The 12923-nt window shown below is 39.2% G+C and overlaps 1 protein-coding gene across 1 annotated transcript in view; it reads right to left on the bottom strand.

Moving 5' to 3' along the window:
• DCHS2 (dachsous cadherin-related 2) overlaps window positions 1-12923 on the bottom strand; it is a 308466-nt gene that overhangs the window by 38236 nt on the left and 257307 nt on the right. The window contains exon 14 of the mRNA XM_058666741.1: window positions 970-1083. Within this exon, the coding sequence (XP_058522724.1) occupies window positions 970-1083 (114 nt within the window). The remainder of the gene's footprint in view (window positions 1-969; window positions 1084-12923) is intronic.

The following is a 12923-nucleotide window of genomic DNA, read 5'->3' as shown; positions in this document are numbered from 1 at the left end:
CACTGCTGTTTGAATGCCACTGTGGTATCTGTTCACTGCAACACCACACCGTATCGCTGCTGCTTTCCTGTGTCCATCCATCTCTAGGTGCCCCCCTGGCATTGGTCTGTCCTCTCCTGTTTCCTGGAATGTCCCCTTTCTGCTTCACCATGGCTAATAGTTCTCTGTTTAAACATGTCCGTATCGGATTCTATTGTCTTGATTCTATCTAGCACCTTCTTTTAAACCAATAATGGGAGAAGAATGCTTCCTCTATTATGAATTATAAAACGTGCTGACCAGAGATTGTATGGGCCAAAGTGCTGTATATCATCCAGGATGAGAAAGCATTTCCTTAAGAAAGTGCTCTCTCTTGATTCTTCCCATATACACATAGTATAGATGAAGTAAGACAGTTGTACCGTAACACACAAATTACTAAAAGCATTCTTTTTGATGTTTGACAGTGATGCAGTGGATATGTATATACTACGTAATTGTTGGTTTAAAATGTTTCAAATAATCAATTTGGATTCATTTAAAACACAATAATGGTCTTATTAAAGCTAAATCTAATACATGCTGTAGTTGGAAGTAATTACTGCCACAAAGAAACTTTCCCAGCTGTCTCGTTGTTGCCTTGTTGACATTCAGTGGCAGATCAGATGAATCTCTGATGAAAATTCCCTGAGGCTAGACATGTGAGTTTATTTTCAGTTCAGACTCACTATCACAATTCCCTACCACATTTCCAAATGTTTCCAACAGAGAGATAAAGTATAAGTGGAATATAATTTGTCTTCAAAAGTTCAAACAGCAGGATATGCAGCATCTAACAGAATTCCTCATGACTATAAAGAAAGTGATCTTCTATTTCCCATAATTTTTCATGAATGACTGTGAAAAGTTCTGATTATCTTTAAAATCACTTCACCTTAACAGTTTTTCCCTTTCAAGTTTTGCAGGATTATTTTATATTAGCAGCATTACCTGATTGGGAGTCCAGGGAGAAAGTCTTGTCCTCATTTCCACTAAAAATTGAATATTCAATACTGTCCTGAATTGAATCAGTAGCCAAAGCTTTTACAGTCACAATGGAAGTACCTGTAAAAATCAGATTATAAACAGTTTAAAGCAAAAACCAATTTTCATAAAGAAAAAAATACTGAACAGTTGTTATTTGGGTACTATATTTTCACTGTTCATTTATTCATCTTCATGCCAGATTTCAAGGTAGCGAGTAGGAACATGATGACAAACAAGATAGAAAAAATTTCTGCTCTCATGGCATCTATAAAAGGGTGGATGGATGCAGAATATAAAACACTGACTACATATATCATCTAGGTAGATTTCAGATTGTAGTGTGTGACATAAGGCAATGCTGAGGGTGAGACAGACACTTCTACGGGGAGTTGCTGACACAGTGAAGGCTCAGATCCATGGGTGATTCTAGAAGGAAGAGCCATTACAAATCAGGCTAGACAGTGGCAAGGGTCATGACTTGGTGAAATGTACTGAATAAAGGGAATGGTATAAGACAAAGATGGGGCATGCTCTGAGGGTCCTGCTCAGGAGGTTTCAATAGTTCAACAGTTCTGAATTACTGTAAATACTTCCTCTCCAAGCACAATGAAATCTCTCCAAAATCCGCTGGCTGACATAGTCCATCTTAGAGTCTCTGTTTGTCCTGACATTCATTGCTAACCCTTGGCTGGAGTAGTTGATCAATGTGCTCTGTCCTCCATCTTCTGCTGTGCCACCAGCTGTCCTCTGCACATTCTGATGGACTGCCATATCCTCCATGTGCACCTGGATATGCAGTCCACTGCTCTGTCTGAGCCTCCAAGGTGGCTCAACTTTGACACATGCACTCCATGGTCAGACCATGCAACCTGCACTTCCCATCATGGTTGGGGTTCTCAGATCAGCAGTTCAGTTGGAGGAATCCCCAAAGAAATTTTGGTTGAGGTGATCCCAGACCTGAGTCTAGTGTATGCCTGGCAATACAGGGTCCAACACAGTCTGTTGCCCCAACCAGCTTATGTACATGCTGGTGGTTGCAATTACTGGGTCAGTTCTGTCCCCAGTCCTGTCTTCTACATAAAACAATGGGTTAGCTGGGGGCCCTGGGGTGGTGTTGGATGGCTGGACCTAGGGTGCAGAGGCATTTGGGAAGCTAGGTGTGGCTTCTCTCCTTGTCTTTTGCCTTCCCCCAGATACAGGAAGGAAAACAAGAGAATACGGAAATGGTGATCTGACCCACTTTGCTGTAGCCCTTGACCCTTACCATTCTAATCAACTATGTAAAAATCATCAAAAATACAGAATATTTGAAAATATAGTATAAATTAATCTTTTCAACCTCATTTCTCTTACTGATATTCATTTCATGGTCTGTATTTTGTACTTGAATATTGTTCCATATCTGTTTCTTATTAGTACATAGAAATGTGGTTTGATTCTCTCATCAGGTTAAGTTTATTTTCCATTCTGTTGCATTATCTCTATACATAATAGGGTCCTTGGTATAGATTCATAGTTCCTCTGCTTAAAACTTGACCACTATGCATACAATTTCCTTTCTGTGTTAATTTTGTGATTACACACCCAGAACAATGTTTAAGAGACAAAGTTAGAAGAAGAAGCTGTCTAGGTTTACTCAAGGGAAAAACTTTCAGTGTTGTATGTTAGCAATGCTGGTCATTATAGATGTACTGTAGCCTTAATTATAATAAGGAAATTGCTATTTTTTATTATTCTGCTAGCAGTTTTCTTTTACAATTAGAAGCTGAATTTTATTTAAAAGCTTTAACATTTAATATTAATGGTCTTTTGAATATCTGCCTTCTGCATGAATTACTTCCTTGATAATTTTGGAATGTTAACCACTTTGCATCTTGTTTGCATATCCTGATTGGTACTGATTTCATCTGTTGTCATAGTTAGCTTACTAATATTTGCTTAAAATATTTGTCTATCTTTTCATAAAGCTTTTTGAACTTCCTTTCTTATTTCATGTCCTAATCCAGCTGTGTCATCCATGTAATGCTAAACTCAGAAAAGAAATTCAAATGTATTTCTTCTGTTTTTCTACCTTGTGAGCACCTTGGAAATGGAGGAATGCTTTTCTTCCTTGAGAGTCTGGAATGTTCCACAAGTCTGAGCCTGCAGGTTTGGCTTGTGAATTTTGTTCATTGGTTGATTTGATTTTTCAATTTCTGGTTCAATGTCGTTTATATTCCCTATGTTACTAAATGTGTGTATTTTGGTAAGCTGATTAAAAAAGAAGACGACAAAGATGGTAAGCTGAGTATGGAGCAGATTTTATTCTAGATGCAATCACAGGCCACAGAAGCATTTTAGGGAATAAAGTGAAATTAAATGATTTGTGTTTAAAAACATTACTACATTTTGTAGCAAACAGAGAAAGATTGGGAGTAAGAACAGAGCAGAAAGACTACTAACTTTATATTGCAATGCTCTAAATGAGATTAAAAGAATTACTCCTAACTGTGAGAGGGCAGATGGGACAAAGTGGACAAAATACAGATAGATTTCATATCCCACCCTGAACTTTGGATGGGGTGGGAAAAGAGGATATAGCGGAAAAGGAAAAACAACACCCTTTTCCCCCCAAAATCAGCCTCTAGTCTGACTGTAGCTAAAGCAACCCATGGAGAACACAATTACTGCCTGTCAGTAATCCAATCAAGATTTAATGTGGAGCAAAAGTCCCAATCATAAAGGAATGACAGAGGAAGAAATGTTGATCTCTCTGATCTAATCTACATGTTTGCATGTATGCAGTAAAATGCCACACTATACATCACGTCTTAAAAAAAAAAAAGGTTGTAATTTTTAAAGAACATATCGGAATGCAAATAAGAAAATGATACATTCCAAGAAGAAACTGAAATCGAGTAAGCTGGTAAGGGAAGCAGTTTGGCTGAACACACAGATTACCCACACGAAAGAGGATCATGATAGTAGCAAAAGGACCATTGCACTGACCTGAGGGAGCTTTTACAAGGCTGGAATGGAGAACAGATCTAGATAGAAAATTGTGGGGGTAGGAAGGGAGAAATGGTAAGGCAAGAGCATGGAAGCTTTATGTCAATGGTCAGCACTTTTTATTCTCTACAGGGGTAGGTATCGAGTATTTGAAATTTTGCAAGCCACACAGTGTCTTTCGCTAATATCCAATGGTGCTATCAAAGCATGAAATCAGTCGCAGACAATATGTAAAAAATTGAGTATAAATGTGTTTCAATAAAACGTTATTACAAAATGAAGTAGATCCTAGCCTTTGGTGATGGGAAGCAGTGGAGGGAAAATGGAAACGTTCTTACACATTGATAAGCCAAGAGGAGATGCTGCATGCTCATTAGGCAAACAACTGTGGCCTGAGAAAGGCGTGTGCAGCAGCCAGATGGGTTCCCAGGGGCCCACTGGGCTGTACAGTTAGTGCTTCGATGTCTCCGTGATACCTTGCGTCAATTGTGGCTCATCTCTGGGTTGCTTCCTGCCCTGATGGCTCATTTGTCTCCCTATCCTCACTTTCTGCTTTATGCTTTTAAAATATGTTTAACTTAATAAACCTCAAAACAGCATTTACATAAAATCACATTCACATTTAAAATACACGGTTCTATAAACCTTCAAGAAGTATGACCACCTGAATAACCAGCAACATGTGAAGATCCTTATGCCCGGGCCCAGTGCCGTGGCCTAGCAGCTAAAGTTCTCGCCTTGAACGTGCCGGGATCCCATATGGGCACCGGTTCTAATCCCGGCAACTCCACTTCCCATCCAGCTCCCTGCTTGTGGCCTGGGAAAACAGTTAAGGGCAGCCCAAAGCCTTGGGACCCTGCACCTGTGTGGGAAACCTAGCAGAAGTTGCTGGCTCCAGGCTTCAGATCGGCGCAGCACCGGCTGTTGCACTCACTTTGGGAGTGAATCGTCGGACGGAAGATCTTTCTCTGTCTCTCCTCCTCTCTGTATATCTGACTTTGCAATGAAAATAAAATAAACCTTTAAGAAAAATTTTAAAATAAAAAAACAAGATCCTTGTGCCCTTAGCACTCAGTTTTCTGTCATTTCGGCCTCAGCAATCACTAAACTGTTTTCTATACTCCAGTTCAGCCTGTACAATTTCATTCACTTGTGCATCAACCAATACAAAGCTTCTTTCTCTCAGCATCTATTTTCTTATAGTGAAGTATGCTAGTGAAGTTCATTCTATTCTTATTGCAGAGTAGTATCATATTAACTTGGGTACTTAGATTAGGCTGCTGTATTGTCATTCATTGCCTCGGGTGGACACATTGAAAGATTTATCTGCTTGCTCAAGCTGAACTAACCCCCAGCACAAGAGGAGGTTTTCTTCCTATAATCTGCAGAATAGTTCGATAACTTTACATGAGTTTTGCCTTTGGAATCTGCAGGATATGGCACCTGTTAATGAGCATCATTTTTGACAGCAAAACGTGTGGTCCTAGCATCAAAAGTTCATTGCTTCATGTACAGTGGGTGTGTAATGAACAAGACAGAGAAGAAATCAGAAGGATGACAGGAAACCTAAGCATCCTTTCTCTTTTTAGGATGAAAAACTAGAGACATTACAGCCTCTTCCAGCTAGATTGCTCTGAGCAGATCATGTTTAAAAAATAAATCAGGGGCCCGGCGCCAGAGCGTAGTGGTTAAAGTCCTCGCCTTGCACGTGCTGGGATCCCATGCGGTCACCGGTTCTAATCCTGGCGGCCGTGCTTCCCATCCAGCTCCCTGTTTGTGGCCTGGGAAGGCAGTCGAGGATGGCCCAAAGCCTTGGGACCGTGCACCTGCGTGGAAGACCTGGACGAAGCTTGTGGCTCCTGGCTTCGGATTGGCTCAGTTCCAGCCATTGCGGCTGCTTGGGGAATGAATCATCCCACGGAAGATCTTCCTCTCTGTCTCTCCTCTTCTCTGTATATCTGACTTCACAATAAAAATAAATAAATCTTTAAAAAAATAAGTCAATCAGTGCTATCAAACCACATCGAAAAGTGAGATTAACAGCAGTTAAAAATAATAGCATCTAAGGCTCAGCAAGGTAGCCTAGTGGCTAAAGTCCTCACCTTGCACGCACCAGTATCTCATATGGGTGCCGGTTCTAACCCCAGCGGCCCCACTTCCCATTCAGTTTCCTGCTTGTGGCCTGAGAAAGGAGTTGAAGATAGTCCAAAGCCTTGGGATCCTGCACCCTCGTGGGAGAAGAGGCTCCAGGCTCCTGGCTTTGGATTGGCTCAGCTCCAGCCATTGCAGCCTCTTGGGCAGAAAATCATCGGATGGAAGATCTTCTCCTCTCTCCTCCTCTCTGTACACCTGACTTTCTAATAAACATTTTAAAAAATAATAATAATACTAATAGCACCTGGTGGAGATCTCTGCCAAGCCATTTCACAAAACCAACTGCCCAGCCCCAATCCATCCTGCTGGAGGTTTTAGTGAAAACGATCTGTAAACCTAGACAAGGAAACTGAAACTCAATAGATGATTCTAAGAAACATGCTAAATATAAAGAGTGATCAAGTGTAAAGAATGCTTATCAGGATCTGCTAATTCTTTTCAAGCTAGTTATGAAGTCATTTAGCAACAAAGTAATGGATTTTAATCAATCATAGCAGAATCAAGTTACCACACATGTTCAGAACATTTTCAAACTACAGGGTAATCTGTTGCTTATTCTACTGCGTTTCAGGAGATGTGGCTAATTTGAAAACATTCCTGAAAGAATTACACCTTCACAGAGGTGTAATACATTTTATTTTCAGCATTCAATCACAGTTCTGCGCTTTCTGACACAATTTATTTTTTAAACACAGGAAATGTTATTTCAACTGGCTTGTCACATATTCTTAGGAATGGCAGTGAGAAACAGCTCAGCAGGCAAGATGTATAGTCCCTCTAGCGGCCTTTTGCCTTAGAATGCTTATTACATGCCCAATTACAAAGGAAAACATGCGGTGTGCCCGCATGTCAAAGAAGAAAGATGAGGGGCCAGCATTGTGGAGGAAAGGCAAAGTCATTGCCTGTGAATCCAGGATCTGATTGAGCCACGGATTCTAGTTGGAACTGTCCCACTTCAGTCTAGATCTCCACTAATGGCCTAGGAGAGCTGTGGAAGATCATTCTCCTGTTGGGGCCACAGCTCCCCACATGAGAGGCCTGGATGAAGTTACTGACTGCCTGCTTAGGAAGGCCCAGTGCTGCCCCTTGTGGCTATCGAGCGTGGGGAAGTGAACCAGCAGATGGAAGATCTCGGTCTCTGTCTTTCCCCTGTTCTGTAGAACTCTTTCTAATAAATAAATCTCTATTAAAAATGTAATGTATCGGTTGTTCTTATTTTTTTTTTTGGTTTTACAAAAAAACAACTAAAAACACATATTATACAGAACAGCCGTGAGTTCTCAGTTTGAAAGTAGAATTATATAATTTTTAAAGCATTTATTTGTTTATTTGGAAGTCAGGAAGAGAGAGGAAGAAGGGAAACAGGGAGAGAGACAGTGGGTGGAAGAGAGAGAAAGAGCAAGGGAGAGCTAAACTGGGAAAGGGGGAGAAAGAGAAAAACAGGGAATGTTTAGAGAGTGAGGGATAGAGCGGGAGGGAGGGAGGGAGGCTGGGAGAGAGAGAGAGATGGAAAAAGGGGGAAAGGGAGGAGGGGCAGAAAGAGAGCTAGTGCTCTTCCACTTGCTGGTTCACTCTCCAGGTGGCTGCAGGACTGCACCAAGCAAAAGCTGGAGCCTCTTCCAGGGCTCCCACTCTCCCATGTGGATGTCAGGGACAAAAACAGGTGGGCCATTGTCACTGCTGTCCTCAGGCCATGAGCAGGTGGATGGACTGGAAGTGGGATAGCCAGGACTTGAATCGGCACCCAAATGGGATGCTAGCATTGCAGTTGGTGGTTACATCCTCTACACCACAACACCAGCCCCAGAAGTACATAATTAACACTGTATGACTACAAATTAGAGGTCATGAAAATACTTGGCTTATATCATGATGAAAACATTATATTATTCAGAGCTCTGGCCAAGAATATGATCCTAGAGTCGGACGGTTCCTGCTTCTAGGTAATACCAATGTTTTCTTATTGATGAGTGAATCTAGAGAACGGGAATTTAAATGATTTCAATAATCTTAAATTTCCTATTATTTCTTAAATGTCTAATCAATGAAACTCTAAATATATTTCCAACATTTAAGCAGGCAAATTTGGAGAAACATCAGCAAGATAACAGAATAGGAAGCCCCAGATTTTCTTTCCCATAGAAGCACTGACTTAATAACAATGCATGTTACAAAAAGCCTTTGTGAGACCTGCACAATCAGCTAAGAAGTCATTGAATTCCAGATTAATTTTAAAAAAATCACAGCACAATGGGTAATCTCTCTAATGTATTCCCTGATATCCCTTTCTTTAAGCTGGTACATGACTGGGGATCAACACAAGTCACACTGGCCTTATTGGAAGGAAAACAGCAAAGTGGAACCCATGTCAAATGTTACTAGACTCACTTAGCATCAAAGTCAAAGCAACAAGTAAAGTGATACCCCTCATTCTAAACCATAAACTCTTCCAAAAAAACCTGCTCCATATGGTATCGGTGTAGGAACACAGGAAAAGCAAAACAGCAAGATGAATGAACATGGTGATACAGGAAGCTTAAAGAAGCTGACGCAGACTCAACCCCCATGATCTACTGCAAGTTGTAGTGTGGTCCAATTGTCAGAAGCTTAGCGTAAGCAGAGAACCCCATAGACAGCAAACAACAAGCATCAAGCTACATGTAGGGGAAAACCAATTAAGTTAAAAGTACACTTATCATCAGAAACCCTATAGGTCACAAGACACTGGGATGGTATAATCAGGGTCTTAAAGAGAAAAAGAAATCTTCCAACCAAGAATATTATCAAGAAAAGCTATCCATTAGAAGTGAAGGAGAAATAAGTTATTTCCCAGATAAATAAAAACTGAGACAATTCACCACTCCAAGACCAGCCTTACAGCAAATTCTGAAGGAAGTCCTGCATTAGAAGTAAACATTATGAAAACACATGACCCCACCACATTCACTAGCAGGCTGCATAAAATCATGAACCAATCAAGAAAACAACAAATGTTAGTTATTACTTATCAATACTAACTTTGAGTGTCAACGGATTAAATTTCCCAGAAGGAAGTTTATGGAATTAAGTGATTAATTAGGAAAAAAAATCTTAGATGATTTAAGGATGTAACTCGAAAACTTGGAAAAACAAGAACAAAACAAATCTAAAATTATCAAGAAGTGAAAAATAATCAGAGCAGAAATAAATGAAACTGAATTGAATAACCTTGCAAAAGATGCACAAAACAAAAATCTGTTTTTGAGAAGATAAACAAAATAGAGAAGCTTCAACTGGACTATCGAAGGGGGGAAAAAGCTCAAGTAAAATTACAGAGGAGAAGGGAGACTTTATATCTGAAACCACTGAACTACAAGGGATCTTCAGAAACTACTACAAAGATCTGCTAATAAATTAGGAAAACTAGAAGAAATAAACTTGAACACATATCAACTAGCAAGAGTATATCTAGAATACACAGGAAATCAAAGCAGATTCATAACAAGCTATGAGATTAAAACTAATTAATTCTATAATCAAGGAGAAGTTCAGGACATGATGGTTACACTACAGAACCAGACAGAATCGTAAGAAGTAACATACACACTTCAAATGAATCCATATACTGAGCAAGCTGGAACTGACCAATTCTTTTTATGAAGTCAACATCATTCTGATACCCTAGACCAAAAGAAGACACAACGCAAAAACTACACACCTAACACTGATGTAAAAAGTCAACATAAACTAGGAAACCAAATTCCAAACCACACCGAAACAATCATCTGTCATGATCAACGGGAATCTATCCTAGAGATAATAACAGCTAATACAAGGGTGACCACCACTCAGCTTTTGCAAACCAATAAATGTCATATATCACATGAAATGATGAAAACAGAAACCATATGGTCACCTCAATAGATGCAGAGAAAAGTATGTGGTACGATTCAATATCCTGCATGAGAAATACCTCCAAATATTGGGCACAGAAGGAAGATATCTCCAAATTATGAAGGCTACATGTGATAAACCAACACACACTATACTGACTATGGAAAATTGAAGCCATTTCCCTTCAGATCTTCAAGAAGATAAGGCTGTCCAATTTTAGCCATTTTTCTCACTAGAAGTGTTAGCAAGAGCAATTAGGTAGAAAGAAAGAAAAGGCAGAAAAACTGGGAAGCAAAAGTAAAATTATCCATATGTGTACATAACATGATGGTTTGCACATGGAAAAACCTAAACATTCCAACAAAAGCTGTTAGGTGTAAAATCCAGTTCAGTAAAGCTGAAAATTACAAAATAAACTAAGAACAGTAGCATTTTACAAGAACTCACTAAAAGAAAAATCAGAAAACAAATCCCATTCACAAAAGTCACAAAAAATCAAATATTCAGGAATAAATTTAACAAAATATGTGAAAGACCTCTATAATGAAAAGTGTAAAATGGAAAAAAAGGAGCCAAGTTCCTTATTCATGGACTAGAAGAATTCAGTCTCATTAAAATGGTTATACTGCTTGATGCAATGTCCATTAAAATATCAATTATATTCTTTACAGAACTAGAAAAAGATCACAAAATTCATGTGGAACTCATATGAAATCATAGCCAAATGATCCAGAATAACAACAATAACAACAACAAAATGTATCAGGCTTGAGGCATCATAAAATCTGACAAAGCTGTAGTAATTAAAACAACATGGTACTGGCGTAAAAACTAACCCACAGATAAATGAAACAGAATTGAGAGCCTAGAAGTTACTTCATTAGCTGATTTTTTGACAAATTGCCTGGATCTTTCATTAGAGAAAGGGTCATCTTTCAAATAAATGGTGGTTAAAGAACTCCACGAATATATGCAGAATGAAATTAGATCCCCACCTCTTCAAATATATAAAAATTGACTCTGCTGATCAATATTCTAAAGGTAAAACCTGATAATGTGAACTTACTGGACAAAAGTGTGGATGTAACATTTAGAGACACAGGTATGTTTCGGGACTTCTGAGATAAAGTCCCCAAAACATAGGTAGCAAAAGATAAACTAGAAAAATGGGGTCATAGCAAGTTTGAAAGCTTCTACACAACAAAGGAAAAACAGAGTGAAAAGCCATCCAACATAATGGGGAAAATATTTGAAAGCTTCCTAAATAACTAGTATCCATTACTAAATAATTACTATCCAAAATATATCAGGTGCTCAAAAACCTCAACCACAGAACAGCCTATCCAGGTAAGAAATGGGTAAAGGATCTCAACCAGCAATTCTCAAAAGAAGAAACACAAATGGCCAACAATTATAGGAAAAATATTCAATATTACTAGCTAACAGGAAATTCAAGTCCAAAACATAATGTGATCTATCACCTCCTCCCTGCCAGAATGGCTACCATCACACAGACAGCAGCGAATGCTGGCAAGGATGTAGAGAATGGGGAACTCCTACACACCGTCACGGTAATGTACTGAGAATTCTTTGAAAATCAGGCATCACCTGCCAGGTGGTCCAGAAGACATGAGCCCATTGTCTAAGAGATACCCATACCGTCATGATTATAGCAGCACTTTTCACACTAGCTAAATGTGGGTTCAACCATGATGTCTATCATAGGATTGATAAAGGTATAGCTGTATATATGACATATACTTCTAGTGGAATATTATTCAGCTACAGAAATATTGAAACGCTATCATTTGCATCAAACGGATGCAACTGGAAAGCATCATGGACTGAAATGAGGTGGACACAGAAAGACAGATACCACATGTTCCTTATACGTGGGGGCTAAACCTAAAAGAAGAAAAAAAGAACAGAAAAGAAATGCTTATATGCATCATACGGTTTTATCAAATTTGGCTTTATATCATTGTCAAACCAAAGCTCAAGAATTTTAAGCTATACTATAATTTTAACGATCTGCAATTATTTTGAAGCTTACTGTTCACAAGTGAAAGAATCCTGCTTTCATTTCATTATCATTGATAGCCCTTGCCTAACTCCTGCTGAACACAGGGTCTTTTTACATTTTGCTTGTTGAACTCTGTTTAGTGGAACATTTGTCCGGTGACTACAACACAAATCAAAAATGAATGAAAGGCAGACAGCGGGGCTAGTGCTGTGGGGCAGCAAGTACAACTGCTGCCTGGGGCATTAGGATTCCATATTGGCACTGGTTTGAGCCCCGTCTGCTCCATTCATAATTCAGTTCCTTGTTAATGTGCCCTAGGAAGCAATGGAAAACGAGCCAAGTACCTGGGAGCCTGCACCAACATGGGAGAGCTGAAGAAGCTTCTAGCTTCAGATTGGCCAAGTCGCGGCTGATGCAACCATTTGCATAGTGAAAAATAAATGGAAGATTTCTCTCTCCCTCTCGTTCCCTTTTATTTTTACAGCAAAAACTTCAAAAACAACGTGAATGTTCAACAATAGGGAATAATTATGTTGTCAAGTATTTGAGCAAATCTAAGAGATCAGTGACAAACTATTATTGTATGTAACACCGAAATAGAAAGCATCTTGAATTTACACTTTGACATTTTATTAATTGTAAGTTTTTTTTCAGAGATGCTAAAATGTGAAAGTAGACATGCGTTTAAGAAGAAATGAGCTATGATTATCTACAACAGGATTGTTATACGATCATTAAAATTCACGTTAAAAAAAACACAGTGAGCTCAGCACGGCGACATATCACGCTAATATCCACCTGATAGTGTAGGCATCCCACATGAGTACGAGTCCATATTCCAACTATGCCACTTCTGATCCAGCTCTTTGTTTATGGCCTG

This window comes from Ochotona princeps, chromosome 7, assembly GCF_030435755.1.
Source record: "Ochotona princeps isolate mOchPri1 chromosome 7, mOchPri1.hap1, whole genome shotgun sequence".
In the NCBI taxonomy this organism is placed as follows: domain Eukaryota; kingdom Metazoa; phylum Chordata; class Mammalia; order Lagomorpha; family Ochotonidae; genus Ochotona; species Ochotona princeps.
This window is presented reverse-complemented; position numbering and strand designations above follow the sequence as displayed.